Genomic DNA, 19,821 nt, shown 5'->3' with positions numbered 1-19,821 from the left:
TAAAAGCTTATTCTGTGCAAGCATATATGTATTACTATTATAAGGATGGCAAATCCAGTTTTGTTTGGTGATTTTTCTGAATCTGCGTTCTATAATTTTATCAGCTTAATTTTCCAGGTAACTTTTCAGTATCCTTTTGTCAGAAAAACTGGCAGAAGGCCATGCATTTATGCTAAACCCTCTCTATGAAATCATGTTCCCAGTGTAAGTGTAGGAGTAGCTAAATAGGAATTGCTAGGCCTGAATCAGTGATTGAGTACCAAGTGAGAATGCACGGCTAACCAAGGGCACATTGGTGCAAGCAGTGCACCCGGGCAACTGGAAGAGGTGGACCCTGGGTGCATTCCTCCTCACTCTCATTTAAGGGTTAGCAGCCAAAGAAGCAGGATCTCTATTCAGAGATCACCCCTTCTGGGGACTTCACTGACCTTCAGAAATGGTAAGCCACTTGACCTTGTATCTTCTTCTGAACTATATCTTGACAAATGCCTTTACAAGTGTGTTCAAATTGTGGTAGAAGGCAATATAATCACCTTCCCTTGCTCCACAGTAGCATAGGTATAGTAATTCTGCATTAGAAAAAATTTACCAAAGTAATTTTAAAGATCAAAACTTTTTCAGATGAACAAGAAGATGGTATTCTGTTTTCATGCTGTACTATGTTCTAAAACTCTCTTATTCTTCTCTAGTTTCAGAAATGAAAAATGACTGATAGTATGCTTTTTTGTAATGCTGTTTTAACATTCTCTAACTTTTTATATGAGAAATGATGACTTGCTATATATAGCAGTCCCTATTTTATAAGTCTGTGTGTTGTCCATGTAAGAATTTCGTATGTAAATGCACATGCATGTTCATGGTACTTACATGTCTTGGATTTTCACTTATTTATGGTGAGAACACTGAAACAATTTCTGATGAGAGTTTTGCTCCTCAAAGCTTTGTTCTCCAGATTATTTTCATTTTGGATCTATTGGAATACGGCCTTTACCTAGCATTTTATTTGGGCTTTGGACTAGGAAAATTGGTTTCCTGTTGCTATACAAGGAATTGTTCAGTGATAGAGTTGTTAGTACATGGGAGAAAATTAAGAGGAAATTTTGTTTTTATAAAAGTTATTTTGACAGTCCTTGTAATAGCTCAACACATGCTTGAATGTTTTTTCACCCCATTTGCTGTTATTTCAATTATTAAACTGAGCATAGGCTGCATCTTGGAGTTGTTATTGCAATCCTGACATCATATCCCTTTGAGAAGATGACAGGCTTAATCTATGAGGAAGAATATATTTGGTACATCATGCAGCCAAGATCCAAAATCACCTGGGAACCATGATACAAATCGAGCTTGAGCTGTGTAAAGTATCCTCGGGACTTTAAGCAATGTGCTTGCATTGTGCTTGCACAATATTAAAGGATGTGTTTTTATAAAGTGCACTTGTTCCACACAGCCACACAATGCTCCTGCAAAATCCTCAGTATCCTTTTGATTTTGAAGTGCTTTCAGATGTTTTTTAACCATGCCTATATTGTATGAAATAAATGATAAGTGTTCAAAGTTGATATATTAATTTTATTGCTCCTGTATTTCAGTTGGTGGATGTAGTCAGTTCCATTAACAGAGATGTACTCTCTGTTCCAGATGTTAAATTTTAATACTAGTATTCTAGAGGGAGGACGACACTTTGTTCAAGGACTGCTGAATCCATTAATTTATTACAGGGTAGCTTTTGTAGCATATTTTCCTATTAGCTGAAAGGGTTATAAATACATGGATCTAAGACCACTGAAAATCACTTTTTTAACACACTTCTTATACAACATTTCACTTTTAATCTGACTTCTTTTTTAATGAATTCACATCACAGAGTCTGTTCTCACTTAAGTATATTTTCTAAAATTATTACCATTCCAGCATTAAATTCACAAGTTTCGCACATGCCATTTGTTAACATCAGATTGGCGGCTAGGCATAACCTAAGGATTTCACAAAAATCTAGTAAATAACATCCCTCTGGCTTACAGTAGCCTCTTAAAGAAGGTCAAACAGAGTTCTGAGAAATAGAGAAATAGTTGTTTTCAACGTATACTCATCATTAATTATATGGTGGCATTAATTTTCTTTAATACTTTTCAGTCCTCCTTTGTGAGAGTTAACAGGGTTTCCTCCATGATTTCTCTTTGAGGAGTCTGTTGGCTTCTTTCAACTGTTAACAAAGAAACTTCTCTTTCGTATTCTTACTGGCTTACAACTGTTGTATAATTGCTACTAGTTGGCCTTGAAATGCTTCAGTTTGCATCCCAGCAATGAAATTTTCCTGAGTGTAGTCAATAGGCAAAAGAGGTTCAGGGGCTTCACATGGGCTAACGTGAAAGAGATAGTAGCAGCAGCAGACAAATGAAGATCAAGTTTAAGGAAAGAAACAAATTTGTTCATTGCAGTTTGGCTGCCAGACAGAAAAAGAGTGTAGATAAATTCAACAGCTAGAGATATTATGGAAAAATTGGTATGACTATAGCTTCTGATAACAATCACAATTTACATGATTTTCTACTTATTGCAGCTTTTTGATTTTGTAAGTGCTTGCCATAGCATCCTGTGAATTTATTCTAACATAGAAGATAAGGTCGTATTTCTAGAAAAAGTGACCAACATCTTTCTTATCAAGGATAATACATGTGCACTCATGAAACGACTTCTAAATGGTGTACTTCAAATCTCAATGACTTCAAACACACTTAATGATGTGCCCATAACTAATAAACTAATTGATAAATAGGGAATTAAGCATAAGCATTTTGTATTCTCAGTAATTATGTATTTGTGAATTGATCTTGTTGTCTATAGAGAACATACTCATTTTTTTGCCATGTTCATTACAATATCTTAAAAATTTTAAAGGCAAAAACAACAAAACACAAAAACAGCATATCATTATGCTGCACGTGCATGGTAGTGGTGAGCTTCCCATGGATGCCATTATTCATTAAGTAGACACATTTGAATATTTGTTTTCATCGTAATCAAGTATCTTCTTTTTCACTGTATCATGGATTTAACATCAAAAAAGCAGAATGAAAATGATGACCTTTATGTCGGGAGTTTTCCAATATGTAGCTAAAAAAACTTCTAATTTTTTAATTTTAAGCTCTAATACTTTTCAAAACAAAATATTTTCCCTTTATTTTCTGTTAGCAGTAGATAAGAGCAAAGACTTATCTTGTTTCTGAAAAAAAAATCAGTGAGATGGACATTGTGCCATTTGCCATGCCACTTTACATGGTATTTTTTTTGCTTCTGCAGGCGACCTAACTTGCTAAAAACTGTAGCTCACTTTAAGTAATCCCACTAAGTTGCATTGCACACTTTCACTGAATTTCCAGCTGTATTTGTGGAAATCTTAAGCAGAAATCATAGTTGACATCTTTTAAACATCCCAGCAAAAATGCTATTTGTAAAGGTATCTTAGTGATGTGAATGTGATTCTCTTACCAACAATTCATTCTGTATATGCTTTAAAACAGTTTTCTATATGTGCGTGCCAGGGGCTTTCAGAATAACAAACAGATATTGTTAATGAAAAGCAAACTACGTAATTTCAGTGTGTTTCTCAGTCTCAGGCATCAGTTTGGTGAGGATTTTGTAGGGCACTGGATTTATTTTCTAAAGTTAAAAAAAAGAAATCCATTAAATACTTTTAACTGCTTCTTCCCTGTTAAAGAAAACAGAACTTAATCTCTGGTTCAGAGGCTATGCTGGATCCTCTTTCATAAGCAATGCTGTAGAATAGCGGCTTAACACTTAATTTCTTTTTTTCTTTCAAGAATGTTACTTAAATATTGCCTTTTGGTGCATGATCTCATTTTTTTTCCCTCTGTTTCTAGGGAAACTAAGGCCTATTTCTATGCCAGTAGAATATAACTGGGTCGGGGATTATGAAGATCCCAGTAAAATCAAACGAGATAGTAGGAGAGGTAAGTGATCTGGTCATGTCTTGTACAAGGCATTATGGGTTTTATCATGCTTCAAGCAATGCCACAGGAGGTATGAATACCAAATGTATACATGAATATAAGGAAAGATCAGACACACTCATGACAGAATCACAGAATCACAGAATTGTAGGCGTTGGAAGGGACCTCCAGAGATCATCGAGTCCAATCCCCCAGCCAAAGCAGGTTCCCTACACCAGGTGTAGAGGCAGACATGTAAAGACATGTCTGAGTTTTCCTAAATTCGTAACCATTGGTTCTACCTTGGGAGATCCCTCAGATAAAAGCTGGTAGCTACGGGGATAATTTCAAAGGAAAGTACGGATGATACAGTGAACAAGCTTGGGCTGAACATTCGAAGCAGGTTACTTGTAAATGTATGAGCCCACAGTCAATTGTATTAATTTAGGATATGTTTTTTAAAAAAAGATTATAGATACGATTATAAGTGTGCCACTGCTGATTTTTTGAAAGCTTCAAGACAACATCAGCATTTGCTTATGTGAATATTCATGTAAGTTTTCTTTTCATTGTCAGCAAAACTAGAAACCTGAAAAAATAATGAATTTCCCCTTCAGATCAAGATTCAATATCTTCTTGCTATATCCACCAAAGAAGCAAATAAGTTTTGCTAATGAAGAAGTCTTGAAGTCTTAAAATTGACAGCAGATCTTCTTGAGAATATTGTATATACCTAAAAAAAATCATAATTGTGCTTTGCATTACTCTTTCAACAGAAAATTCATTGCTACGCTATATGAGCAATGAGAAAATAGGCCAAGAAGACTACATGTTTCAAAGGAATAGCAAAAAGGATACCGGAAAAAAGTCAAAAAAGAAAGGAGACAAGGGTAATAGTCCTAGTCATTACTCGTTGTTACCTAGTTTACAAATGGATTCATTGAGACAAGATGTCATTGGCACACCTGGACCAGAGACCACTTTGTACCATGTGAGTAAAAATAATTTTAAAGGAACCTTTTGCTCTATGCTTGCTATGAGAGACTGTCATGTTTTTGTAGAGGTGTTGAAGACTTTTTTTGACTGGTAATCTTGCAGTTCTGGCCTTGTTTCCTGACCTTCTGATAATAATTTGTTTAAAGCATGCTATTTAGAATCTTCCCGTTAGAAATGCAGAACAGACACCTATAACACTGTAACCAGAAGATCTTATGTTTGAAATGTAGTCTGGTATCTCTGTCTTGACTTATTTTGCTACTGATGGAAAGGAAAGAAGCAGTTTGACTGAATGTATTTCAACACAGTATGCCAAGTCACATTAGATAACTCCTTTACTATAGCTATTGGAAAGGCCTGTTAATGGCAGGAAAACTTGTTGTGGAGGTATTTGTTTTTCCGTTGAGGTGGGGAATGCCCTGTTGCATACTGATTACATGTTGTATGCGTAGCTGTTTTTAATACAGATAGAATAATAGATTTCAGTAACTTGAAAGTCAATTGGAAAGGAAAGAGTCTTCTGAAGTCTTCTGAAGGGAATGTAAAATGAGAATTCCAGTAACTTCCTAGTTTTCAAATGTGTCTAGAAAATGTAGGTTGACAGTCACAACATATTTTAGATATGGTGTTCAACCTCATGAAATCATTTACGTTTTAGACCTGTCGTCATAGAGTAATACACACACAGTTATACAGCAAAACAATAGAAATAATTGTAGTTACCTTCATAAACTAGCACAGAGAATGTGATTTAGATTGCCAGTGTTTAAGGGTAGCAGCACTGTGGGGGGCTTACCAAGAACTTTGCTTTGAAAAACTAACAGCTAGATTTCCATTGAACATGTAAGATCCAGGTAACTCTTGTCTTAGAAGCATTATAAAACACTGCTACAAATTGTTGTGTAATAATTGGTGTGGATTAATTTAAAATAGAGTTTTTAAATTCCTTAAAACTTTTTGAATGGTGGGCCCACTGGGTTCCAAAACTGCTTTTTGCACTACATGTATAGGTGAGTGATAAATTTCAGAAATTATGTCATTATGTCATTAATTATTACACTGTACTTCAATTGACTCAGGTACCCAGATGTGAAAAGGTTGTTGCTTTTCTTTCTTTTTTTTTTTTTTTTTTTTTTTTTTCTTTTTTTAATAATTAAGGCACGATGTTAAGTTTTTTTCTTATGTTATTTTCAACCATTTTACAATTATAGCAAGTTGGAAATCTGATTGTGTAGAGATGGCAATTTGCAAAGGCAAACTGATGTATAGGTGCATAATGCAAGAGGCAGAGGAGTTTTTGAGTAACTGTCTGTCCTCTTTGCAATGTATACAGTCTTTTTTATAAAAAAAAGCCTAATCAGTCCGTGAGACCTTGAAATCAAATATTTACAGAAGAAAATTGAAAAGTTATTTGTGTAACAGAGGCGTTCTATTCTGTAAAGAACAGTATGGTAAATTAGAAATACTCTTCATGTTTTGAGAGAATATTCATCTCTCAGTGGCATTTCTTTGTTAGTAATTATTGAATTTCTTGTATACAATGAAACATTTCTAATGTCATTTTCACTTTCCCTTGGCTGCCTCTATTATCTATTATCTGTTTCCAAAATCTGTATGAATAAACAATATAAACAGATACTAGAAAACTCTTCAAAATTCTTGTGTGAAGGTTACTGAGGAATAGCAACCAGGACTGACTACCAGCATTCTTCATGCAGGTTGGACACTCATCTGCAAAATGCACCTTAACTGTTAACGCCTCAGTTTCCACCACCATCTGATGATCCTTTTTGTGGATCATTACCACAAATGTGTATCTTCGTAATGCTATTAAATCTTCTTTTTGCTTCTTTTCTATTTTTGCTTCTTTGCTATTAAAGCTTCTTTTTGCAAGTTTGGTGGGAATCCATTTACTTATAAACATAAATAAAGGTTATTTGTTCTTTAGAATGCAAATCAGCATTGATCTGCTCACTGGTTTTGGAGCGGAATGTGTGAAGTTGGAACAGTAATAGGAAGCTTGGGACACTGATTTGTTCACAGGACAAATGGAAGGAGCCCTTCACAAAGCATTCACAACCTTATAGTGCCCTATCACAGGAAGCATCCTGGCTGCCATCATGCAATGCAATACAGTTCCCTGTTTATGGTGGTGCCACCTATGCATATGGGCTTAGAAAATCCTAATTTAGATTGCAGAAAGGTCTGTGTTTCTTTGCCACATAGAAGAACATATTTACACTCTGGTCTGAAATAAGGAAGCGTACAAGGGTTTGGTAATATCAGTTACCTAGTTTTCATAAAGTTTTTGCATTATCTGGAAATGGGAGTCTCTGGATGAGCACGAGTTCAGTGCAAGAGGAATGGTGATAACTCCAGAAACTGTACTAATAGTAGTAAAATGTACTGTTGTTTTTTACATTTGCTTTGGTTTGGATTTTTTGTTTTGTTTGTTTTTAAGAAACAGATGTTTTCATCATACTAGAATTTCAGGTGAAGAGAGAGTACTTTGACTCCCTGGGGTGCAAACCACAAGCCAGTGGTCTTTCCTGACAGGTATCTGTAGATGAACATATCTCCTCAGATCCAGAAATAAAAATATACTTCACCAATCCCTGGTTGTTCTTTATGTTAAAAGGTTTCATCTATTAGCCTGTGTTCAAGTTCTGCTTCCAACATTAGATATCATTGTACCTTTGTCCTCTAGGTTTAAAGGTCTTTTGTTACCAAGTTTTATCTCCCAGTTAGAAACTGTCAGGTTATAATCAAATCCCTTTGTATCCTAATTTTGCTTGAAAGGAATAAACGTCCATTCAGGGTTTGTTATTAGAAAGGGTGTTTTCACACATCCTTTTGTCATTCTCATGATTCTTTCAACTCCTCATTTTTCATCTCAAAGTACACTAAATGTTCATCCTCAAGTCTGTACGCAAGAACAGGACATAAAAATCCAGGACTGAGCTACAGGAAAGGAAAGTGACTTTTCTATTCCCATTCACTACTTCTCTGTTTAAATATTAAAAGGTGTTTACTGATTTTAGCCATAGTCTTGGCATGGAAAACTTTACTGCCTGGTATTCCCAGTCCAGTGAGTTATATCTGGTATTCCTTGTTCTTGTATGCTTGGCCATGTTGAGACATAGAACTTCTTGGGTGTTCTTTTTGAATAATCTGTGACTCTAAAACAGCCCCAAATATGAAGTGCCAGAGAGTAAGGTCTCTGGATGTTCAGGTAGGTCCTTGTGATTCCCCACTCTGCATTATGGAATACTGAAGCTAATAGAAGACTGCGATCTGCTGTGGAATGAAACTTCTGAAACATTTGATTTGAGATGATGCAATTTCTGTGTAAAATTAAAAACACACAGTAACTCTTTCTATCTTTTCTCTTTTTTTCTTTTTTTTTTTTTCATTCAGAAAATGGAATGGAAACCATGCAGCTCATTTAGCGTTTGGGTCTCATCCATGTCATTCTCAGAGTTTCAGTTCTGTGTTATCTTTATTCAACAATAATAATTTCATTATTTTGGAGGCCCTTGGTACAAATGTTAAATAATTTTGGATTATTCAGTTAATGACTATTTCCCCTAAGGATTCCAGGTCTCCTTCCTTTTGAGTTGTGTAGCCATTTAGGTATACAGGTTAATATGCAGGTTAATATTTCTTTTTTTTTTCTTTTTTTCTTTTTTTTTAACTATGATTGTTTTGCACAGGAAAATCAGGTTTTACAGTTACACTGATTTTAACTCCTTGCTTCTACTGTGCTTATGCATGATTCTGAAAAGGAAAAATCTATGATCAAAAAGCTACCCATAGCCAAATTGTTATTGTTTTTTGTCCTGTAGACAAAGTGAAGGGCGTGGAAAAAATTACCATGGTGATTCTTTAGTGTGTGGTGGTTGTTTATTAACTGAAAATTGTCATTTGAAGGATGCCAGCTGATTCAAAGTGGGTTTCCTGTATTCTGAAGCAATCACAACAATATAGTAGTCTAACATTTTCTTGACCATCAGTATACTAAATTTCCATTAAATTACTGGTTTTAGGAATTCTTATGGCATAGACCTGCTGTGATGATCAAAAACATTGTAGTCAAAGGAGCATTTCAGTAATGGCCTTAAAAAATGAACTGCTTCTATCTGTATCCACAGAATGTAACCGATATAAACAGTATAAAAGCAAAAACAAAAACAAAACAAAACAAAAAAGCAAAAAAAAAACAAAAAAATGCGTTATATCTGTGAAATAATCACCTCTTGTATCTGCTTGCAGAAATGTTAAATTCTCATATAGATAGTCTCTGTTCCGCTTTGTTTTGTTTTGTTTTCCATTGCGGGCAACACTTCTAGCATACACTGATTTCTAGGCAAGTTGTTTCTGCATTCTATTCTCTTTTTCAAAACTGCTGAAGAGATACTAACATGGAGCATTAATGTTTTTATTAAGCCAAGGCAAACTTTGAGCTGCTGCTAATCTAGTGTGCAAACAGGTGTTCAGACTAATCTATTACTGTAGATACAAAACGGTGCAGTTAAAATTGCCTTGGACCTTTGGGGCATAAGAGATGAAAGCTCTGACACATGATTATAGTATTTTAAGTTCATTATATTATTCTGTATAGGAATTTCCTTGGTACATTGTGCTTTGTTTTTGTTACAGGAAAATAATGTGGTTACTTAGTAGGGGGATTATGTCATGAGTCAGAAGGAGTTCTGCGTCAAGTTAATAATAAAGCCCTTATCCAGATCCATACGCTTTCCTGTTAATCTGGGAATAATGCTGCTATAGAAAGAGAAAATTGCATGTAGCAAAGGATTATACAAGAAAAAACAGCCTTGCTTACAAACTGTTTTCAAATGTACACCAGCAAACTTATATTACTGCCCTTTTTCCCTCACCATTCCTGCCTCCTATCCCTTTACCTTTTCTGATGTATGCTCATTTATTAATGTAGGTATCAGCAATACTTAAAGAATTGCTTGTCACAGGAAAAAGAACCAAAAAGAGGTTTTTATCTTCTTGCTTTGCTGATAACCAGTTTATTTAAAATTGTTTAAGCTAGGTATTAATTTCTTGGTGACTTGAATTGTACTTGAAAGTAAAGTTAGTTTATTAGCAAGAGTTACTCTCTGAGGATCACACATCAGTAACAAGTGGTTCAGGATCAGATGCAAGAAAGAAATTAAGGATTTGTTTCATTTTGCTGAAGGTATTTTTTAGGGTCATGTACGCCTGTACATGCATTATGCTTAATGTCTCAGTTTTGCTTTAAATAAAGGAGAAATAAAATGAAAGTCACTTTTTTTTCCCCTTCAAATTCAATTAAGTTTGTGCACATTTAACAAACCTATTTTCTTCTTCTTTAGCAATGTGTAACTCCTCGCATGATCAGCACACATGTCAATGGCTCTTAAATCTAATCAATAATTTCAGTAGTTGTTGTGATGGGCACCTACAGAAGGCCATGCACTCTCCCTTCCACTTTCCCTGGGGGGACACTGAGGCGATGAGTTTGAGGGATTTAGTGAGGGTTGTAATTTCAGTCTTCTTGCGACTTGTCATGAGGTACTCATGTGTCTGTACCAGTTCAATCCAGTGTGTTTGCTCAGCAGATCCGGTGGGTTGCATCTGCCTGAACAAGCAGAATTCAATTGGTTGCAGTCATCTCACTGAACCTACTGTAAATGAAGAACATTTGTTTATGAGTCTGTTGCAAAAATCAATTTTTAGCTGATAATGAGATAAATTGGAAATTGAGGCAGTAACTTTTAAGAAAAATAAGGTTTTTTCTACTTGGGTGATACATATTTCCAGATATTTCATGCTTCCCACCCAGCAAAAAATACAGGAAAATGGTTTTTATAAATTCAATTCAAAATGTGCATATTTGAATGCTATCAGTATAGAGGACAATTTATCCGAAGTTCCTCATTTTGAAAACTTCAAAAGCTACTTTGTCTAAGCTGTTCTTTTTCACTTACTTTTCTTATTCTTCTCTGCAAAAAGCCTGAAAGGAAGGAAACTTGAATGTGAAGTGCATACATCTTTTATAAAAAATCTTGAATCCAATAGGCATGTATTTATGAAACCTTTTAATTGTAGTATAAAGAGTGCAGAACGTATGCATATGAGTTCTCTAATAAATGTATGCACAAGCTACCCATCAATTTGTTGCAGAAATCTTCTGAATAGAAATGGTGTCTAATAAACACTATGTAATGGAAGGCAGTCTACAAGAAAAATAAAAGCCACAAAAGAAAGAAACTAGCAGCTTGTTATAATTGTAAGCACTGCAGCATTTAAAGATTGATAAATGTTTGGTTTAGATATTTGGAAAAAATGTTTGGATTAGATACTTGGAAAAAAAAAGAGTACTTCAAAGAAAAAATTGAAAATTCAATTGCACAGATTTTAAGTAGGTGTCTGAAATCTAGAATGCCATTACACCATTATGACAGATGGAGTTGGTACACTTTCTCCTTTAAATTGTATGTAGTCCAACTACAGCAGTCTTTAAAAATGAAGGTTCTCTTTTTTTCCCCCCCAATTTCACATTATATATAATCAGGCTGTTGATTACTGTAGAAGTAGTCCAGCCATTAGTATCAAAGTCCAGTTTAACTTAAGTGCATAGTGAAAAATATTTTCCATAAATATATCCTTCTTTTTTTTTGTTGGTATTCAAAATAGCATTGCTTCTTCTCTATGATTTTTCACTTCCATTTAAATATTTTATTAATACAATACTGAACTTGCAGAATGGCTATGGTTGAGCATGTATCTACTGTCATTAAAGGAAGCCTTAAACTCCTTCTTTAAAATAAACTCATAAGAAATAATTGATTAAAAAAATGATGCTTGCTGAGTTAAAATTCATAAGCACTGTCAGTTGTATATTTTCAGCTAAAAAATTCCACTGTCCAGAAATTAAATAATATTCATAAAGAGTTTTTTAAATAGTTCATAATTATGAAAAAAATCAGACTACCTACTACCATAGAAAGAATTATAAAGCCCTGCTTCTTTGTTAGAAATTAGCTTCTCTGCAGTCTAAGTACAATTTTATATCCATTTGTTTCCAGTATAAAGGCAGGAAAACAGAAACTTCAACTGGAAATAGTATATGTACTGTTAAAATTCATGAGCAAAGAGAAGTTGAAAAATTGAAATATTTGTCACTGTGTCTAGACTGCTCAAAAGTACTCTGTGAGGTTGTGCTCCAAGTAGATTCCCAGGCAGGCAGCTCAGCAGGACAAGTCAATAGTCTGAACTTCTGGCATGTCTGATCTCTTTTCAAGTACTCAAATGTTTGTAAAGATCCGGGACAGCACAGCTTGACTCCGGTCAAAATCAAACAATGGGATATCCCTCTTTGAAGGTGACCAGAGTAGATACTATATTGACATTCTATTCTTTGTAATGCTGGTCCTATTTTACTTCATTTTCTGTAGCCTTATGAAGGTGAATGAGAGCACTTTGGCCTGTCTACAGCTTCAAGCCCTTCTTAATTTTCTCAACAATGGGCATGGAACATGGAAATAAGTCTGCACCAGTATCTAGATCCATGTGTGTGAAAGTAGAAGGTGCTTAACATTCTGCAGTAGAAACAGAGTTGAGTAGGCTTATGAAGTTATAGAATAACATGAAATTCTTTCAAAAACTTCAGAGGCAAAGGTGCTGGTAAAATTATTCACATATACAGAACACCCAATTTTGCTGTAGCATCATAAGCATCTAGCTCGTGTCCATTTCTCATGTCAACTTCCTCTAGTATAGCCCATAGAAGAACTTCTGTAATAAGAGACAACTGGAAAGAACTGTAATTAAAAAATCAGTAAGGGTAAAAAGGACAAGATAAAGAAACAGAATGGAGAACTCTTATCTAGTGCCTTCATGAATCTGGGGCCATTTAGTCTGGAAAAAAGGAGGTTGAGGAGAGACTTCATGGCTCTCTACAGCTACTTGAAAGGAGGTTGTAGCTAGGAGGGTATCGATCACAAATAAACAGCCTCAAATGAACCAGAGAAGGTTTAGATTGGATATTAAGAAGAATTTCTTCACCTAGAGGATGCTTATTGTAACAGGCTGCCCAAGGAAGTGGTGGAGTTGCCATCCCTGGAGAAATAGAAGAGACATATGGATGTGGCAATAAGGAACATATCTTAGTGCTGGGACCCAGTAGGTCAGGTTCATTTTGCAGTCTTGATGATCTTTTCCAAGCAAAACGATTCCATGTTTAAGAAAAAATAGTAATTATGTTGTTAATTACAGAAGCCCATATGAGCCTGCATGCTGCACACATAAAAATCTGTTCCAGTAGACGTGACCCACTGTTTCACAGCTGTTATGATGGCACTGTTGCTGAAATGCACTACCCTCTGCCTTGCTATGTTCACATCCACTGATCGGTCAGCATAAACATTCAGCAAGCCTCAATGAATGTCAGCAGGTGCCATTTTTTCTGCATGAAGGAATTCAGTGACATACCTTTGCTTCATCTTCACTTCCATGTCAGCTGTCGTCTTGTTGACTGCCCCTCTGCTGCCATCTTTCACATGGCTACAGAATGTAGAGGAATATTGGTGGGAGCTTCTATTGCCATATCACCAGCATCTGCCTCTCCCTTGTGGGCCAGCATAATCAAATAAGATGCATTACTTTCAACTCTCATATTAAACTCCATGATCAAATATGGAATTGTTGGTCCTCATCAGTAGAAGGTGGTAAACTGAGTGAGTGACTGAGCAGTTGCCTTAATTCTAAGAAAAAATGTTGGACAGAGGAGAGGAAAAGGAGCAAAATTATGATTAGTCTGCCAGAAAGTGAACGGTTTAATTCCTAGTGAATTTGCCATAAGATAAAAATAAGTATGACAAAAACAAACAAAGAAGAAGAAAAAAAAAACGGTATGAGGTGCATAGGGGAGGGCTTCAGAAGATCTCTGCTACAGTCTTCAGCTTAAAGCAGATCAGCTCCGAGGTCAGACAAAGCTGTTCAAGGCCTTGACCAGTCAGGTCTCGAAAACCTCCAAAAATAGAGACTGCATGAACTTGTGGCCCGTCTGTTCCATTGCTTGACTGTGCTCATGGTGAAAAAAATAAGTTGGAAGTGAGTGGTAAAACAGAGATTTCACTAGTAAATTAAATAGCAACTTGCCCAGATGTAAGGCATCGTTTCTGATGTAACACTGCTGTTTAATTGAAATAATCTTGTAAAAGAGTCTCAGTAATCTTACATTTGTTCTGACAGTTCTAGACTTTCACTCATTTGAACTCAAGATTTAAGAGAGCGGATGTACAATGTGGCTTCTACAGTTTGTGCATACAGTTTGTGAAATAGTTTATATCATCAGGAGGGATTTCTAAATTATTTTAAATATATGTAATATTACCTGCATTCTTCCCAAGGAATGTTATTCCTGTCACTGATGAGAGAATACTTGCATATCTGCATTGCTTTTCTTTAAAAGAACCAGTTGAAACTATGAGTTTTCTCTTCTTGGGGAACTGCTTGCTAAAATGAAAATTGAAGGTACTGGGTATGGGAGATTTTGCATATATTTCTATATGACCTGTAATCTTTAGTAAAATCTAGAATCTCTGTTGCAGCAAAACATTGTGGAGATTGGTTCATGGGTCGTCATGAAGCACAAATGGACTCTTGTAGAAAATGTTCTACCTTAAATTTACTCTGTTATCTTCTCTCACTTCTGACCATGAGGAAAAAAATGGCCTGTTATAATCTCTTTCTATGATGAAGCTGGGAAATTCTTCAAAAGTGAGGCTGTTACTGAAAAGGTCATCTAGTCCAACTTTGCCAGTATAGATTTATCCCCTACTGCATATGATATAATGCTCTGAAAGTGTGATTTTGCACTGTCAAGAGATGTAGATCTATAGACCAATAAATCTTCCAGCTCAGAACATTTCCTAATTTCCTTTCACATCCCTGTTCTGTGTTGGGTTTTTTTGTTTGTTTGTTTTGTTATCTATTTCATTTAATCATTTTGTGTTGCATCCTGGCTTTATTTCCTGATAGAAGACTTATGTCTTTGTAGGTATTAGCATTGTTAGTGCACCAGTAAGCTGCATTAACTGTAGTTGGTACAATCACAATAGCACAGTTGAGAGATTTCTTCTAATGCAGAATAAGTGTTTTAGTCCCTGAATTATTCCCCTTTGATAAAGAAGAGATTAAGCATGGCATGTTGTAGCAGAGAAGCATTTGTTAGCCTTTGCACAGAGGGGACCCAGCATGAGTTATTACTGCAATATTGTGGGGAGTGTCACATCTATGAGAAGAGAGATCTAGGTCTTGACTTCTCAACTGGCTCCTCTCCATACTTCTTTTTGTACAACAGAAAGACCACGATTATGAAAGCAGTGAATCAAGGACACTGACTGGCATGCGTCATGAAATCTGACTTTGTTAACATCTGAATGTTGCTTCAACTAAGGGGGAGCAGATGCCCCTTTCAGAGCACAGTTTTATCAGAATGCTTTGACAAGCAATGCAATTGCTTCTGAACAACTGAGTATTCGAAGTGGTGGATTTGATTCAGCAGGAGTCTTTACCCCCTTCCTCTGCCCCACTTGCATGATTGCAGTCCCTATGGGCCTTCTGTTGACACATACAGTGGGAAATTGTATGGTTATATCTGCAAGGAAAGTAGTTTGCAGCAGTGTGTCTTCTGAACAGAAGCTATTTTATAAGGTGTTTCTGCTGTACTGTGAAGAATTGCCTGTTGCTTAGCACTGATCTGTGAGTCAGCCAATCTGTCTCTGTTACTGCACCATGGAAGGAAAAAAACCCTCATATTCTTCATACAGTAATAACTGCTTTCTGTTCACTTCTGAAGTATATCCTTTTGTTTTCAGATTAACCCCAGTACATAGTATTTCTAACACTTGTGAATGCTGACTTTAGAATGAGTGTAAAAAACATAGCCATCATAGAATTAAGAAGACATAATGTTCTTTCTTCCTGAGATATCTTTCATCTTATATTTAGAGGAAATTTTACAAAATTTCATCATTGTATCCCAGAATGAACTATTCCTTTTCTACCTTAATTCATGGATACAATGGAAGTGTTAGGCATGAATTTTAACAGAATGTTTAAGGGCCAACTTACAAATACTCTTTCTCGCATTTTCCCATGGAAACTTGCCTTCTATTGAAGAACCTATTATTGTACAACTGTAACTATTACTACAGCCAAGACAGCAAGCTGTTCCTGGTATTGTGATGCAGAGAGACACAAAGGACTGCTTTCTGGAAATATCATTTTAGTCCTGAGGGGTACAAATGCAGGGAAATATCCAAGCCTTGGAAATGGATATAACATGTTCTTAATAGTGATTTAATCAATAGATAACATTTTCTCCTCATAAAGAGTACAGATATTTCACCACTTGAAAAGAGCAAATTTGGCACTGTATGTATTCTCTTCTAAAGATGAGCAGAAAAATCATTTTGGTGACTGTCTTTTTCATGTTCTCTAATAAGACTGTTTCTTCTGTGCATACCTGTGTGCTCCTAGGATCACAGAATGGCTTGGATTGGAAGAGACCGTAAATATAATCTAGTTCCAGTCCCTCTGGTGTGGACAGGATTGCTAACCACTAAATCAGGCATTAGATCAAGCTGCCCAGAGCCCCATCTAACTTGGCCTTGAATGCTTCCAGGGATGAGACACCCACAGCTTCTCTGGGCAACCTGTGGCAGTGCCTGACCACCCTCTGAGTAAAGGATTTCCTCCTAATGTCTAACCTAAATATCCCCTTTTAGTTTAAAGCCATTCCCCCTTGTCCTACTACTATCAGGCCATGTATAAAGTCAGTCTCCCTCCTGCTTATGAGCTTCTCCATTGTGGAAGGCCACAAGGAGTTTTCTCAGAGCTTTCATTTCCTCTTTTATCAAAATCTTTGCAACTTCATAGTCCCAGAAGAGTGCAATTTTCTATTTTATCGATTTTTCACCAAAAAGTTAATATTTTTGGAAGTCAAAATGAGTTTTCTGTTTCTCTGACTGGAAGAATATTATGCCTGAGTGCTAACAGAGTAAACTCCAAGAGTTTGTCTTCCTTGAAGCAGTTTTCTCATTTATTAGAGAGTTAATGTACCTCGCATCTTTCTCTGTCACAAAGCAAGGCTGAGCAGTGGGAAAGAGAGATCAGGCAGAGGGACAATCTGAAGTTTCACTATTGGGAGAGAGCTGTGAATTTACTCCTTTTCATGATAAGGATCTAGGTGTTGTAAGAGGAACAGAAGTTTGCTTGACTGACTGATGTCTCCTGGAGGGGCAGTGCAAGTAATCCACGAGGTTTCTGGGACACGTGCATAGTGAGCTGATGCCTCATGGAAGAATTAGAGGCATTGGAAAAAAGAAGGCAATTTCTGCGTGAACATAAAAAAGACTGTGAGGATGGTTGAACATTGGAGAATGTTGCCCAGGGAGTTTGTGGAGTTTTTGGTTTTGGAGATAGTCAAAGCTCAACTGGAGATGGCTCAGCAACCTGCTCTAGATGACTCTGCTTTGAGTAACAGGAGAGGATCTCCATAGGTACCTTCCTGCTTCAGCCACTTTCTGATTCTCTGACTGAACTGTTTAAGTCAGTAAGAGATGAATCTACTGTGGGGTAGAAATAAAAATAAAGGATTCAATACTATTCTTTAATGGGTGATAATTAAGTTTATTTCTCCTTCTTAAGTGAATGCAGTTGAAATCTACACTGTGATGTAACAACTGATGCATCACAGTCTTTTGCCACTAAGGACTAAATGCAATTTTTGAACTTTTCCTTTCTTTCTTTAGACTTACTGTCAATAAAGCAGGTACTAAAATTACATGTTTCAGAGTAGATGCAGAGAAGAATGATTTCAGAATAAGTTATTCTAATAAACAGCACTTGTCTAGTTGAACTTTTTATCTTTATTTGCTTCAGGCAGCAATGACACAGTCCTTGTTCTATCAGTAGTAAAGACACTGTGGGAATATGAATACTCTTATTTACATTTGAAATTGTCCAGAAGTTTTACCGCTTCCATTTTTCCATTAGAGTCCCATGGCTTAATGACCAAAAGGAAGATCTTTCTGTGTAGAAACACTGTATGATATAATTTTCTTGATATGGTCTGAAAATGAAAAAACAAACAAACAAAAAAACCCTAGCCAACCAAACAGCAACAACAAAAAAACCTTTTTGGATTGCCTAAGTTTACATGTATTGTGCTATCAACTTGGCATGAACTAGTGCAAAACGTCCCTTGCATGTAACATTTGCTGCACTGTACCCCAATATCTCAAGAAAAAATTGACAATGAGAGAAAGAATAAGAATTCCTGAAGAGAAAATCTGTGCTTGCTATCACATTTCAGACAACCACAGTCTTGTCTAGCATATTCTTCTTGGATAAGGCACCTTTGATATTATCGGCCCTTGTACACTATGTAATAAGGAGAAGATCCTGCACAACGTAACCATATCAAGAGTGGAAGCTAGAAATTTGACAGCTTTCGTGTTGATGGCTACATATTTTACAGTAAAAAGTTCTTAGAATGTTCCTGTCAATACACAAATTGTGTGTGTTGTGGGGTCGTGGTTGTAGCTCCAAAAATATAGGGATCCAGTCAGAGCTGTAGCTATATATGATGACTGACACACTGTGCTTCTAGTACTTCCTAGGTGTCTTTTGAAAGCTCCTGTGGGGAAGGAAAAGGTGCAGGAATTAGGATCATTGGTTATCTCATTAGCCATGGGCTTTTTTGGCTGCTGCCACAAAAGCTTTGACTTTTGCAAGTACACATTCATTTAGCCCTAGCACTGAAAGACCTTACAAAAAATTCTGGCATTTTTGCATTTCTGAATCAATGTAAAAATGGGGAATCAAGAAAATATTGTGTGGTATAACGTTCCAAGTAATGAATTGTGAGATCAATTCTTCCAGTGACTGTTAATGTGTCTGTGCCTCATCACTCATTTGACAAACCAGTGATTCATGTGTCTCTCTGTCTGAAGTCCCCGCAATTTAAAAGAGAAATATCCACAGGATATTTATTGTAGAAATTCTAGCTTTTTGATGTTATTTTCCTTGTACTACAAAACCTCACTTTTAGAGGTCTATTCGTATGTAATGTTCATACTGTGCTTTAGTGTAAAATGTCTTAGATAGAAACTTAGTGAATGTTGTCCTTTTAAATCCAGGTATGGTATTTTATTATAGAGGGTTCTCAAGAGCAAAGAGAGCTGTGAAGGGAAGGCAGAAGTCTGCATTACCTAAGCATCGAGAGATCGATTTGATTCAATAAATTTTGCTACTGGGAGGTGAGACTGAAGGTTTCAGGACACTGTTAATCAGCTCTCATGTCCTTTGCCTATAAATCACTTTCGATTCGAACTCACTATGGATTTATGAATTACGTACAATAACTGTTTTGTCATCAGCCTGTGACTTGAGTTTAGGAAGATTTCTGTCTCTGCTTTCATAAATTCACTGCTATGCTTTTGTATTAGATTTTCTTGCAAATGGGTCATCCTATGTATTGCATTTGCATTTTACCTATCCAGAATGAAGCACTGCTTTTTGAATAACTTTGTAAACTCGAGTTCTTGCAGCATGTTAAAAATAGTTTATTTGCAATTTAGTGCCACTTGGTACCGTTTCTAGCAATTAAATAGATGCTAAAGTCATGTAGCCACAGATAAATTAGAGGATGTTGAATATATGAGAGGTTCAAAGTCCAGAATTCAAGTTAAAATAATACACAATTGGCAAAATATAACATACACACACAAAAAAATTGGAATAATCAGGATTAGTGGTATATAGATATTGTAGCAAAAACATCCCACACAATCTTACAAATCAGATT

At 36.0% G+C, this 19,821-nt stretch overlaps 1 protein-coding gene across 1 annotated transcript in view; it reads left to right on the top strand.

Moving 5' to 3' along the window:
• Positions 1-19,821, top strand: part of CNKSR2 (connector enhancer of kinase suppressor of Ras 2) — a 191,008-nt gene that overhangs the window by 123,652 nt on the left and 47,535 nt on the right. Inside the window, exon 12 of the mRNA XM_042810178.1 lies at positions 4,730-4,944. Coding sequence (XP_042666112.1) covers positions 4,730-4,944 — 215 coding nt within the window. The remainder of the gene's footprint in view (positions 1-4,729; positions 4,945-19,821) is intronic.

This window comes from Centrocercus urophasianus, unplaced genomic scaffold, assembly GCF_019232065.1.
Source record: "Centrocercus urophasianus isolate 14NV4802_14NV808 unplaced genomic scaffold, USGS_Curo_1.0 seq_12, whole genome shotgun sequence".
Classification (NCBI taxonomy): Eukaryota; Metazoa; Chordata; class Aves; order Galliformes; family Phasianidae; genus Centrocercus; species Centrocercus urophasianus.
The sequence above is the reverse complement of the archived record's forward strand: the minus strand, read 5'-3'. Positions and strand labels throughout refer to the sequence as shown.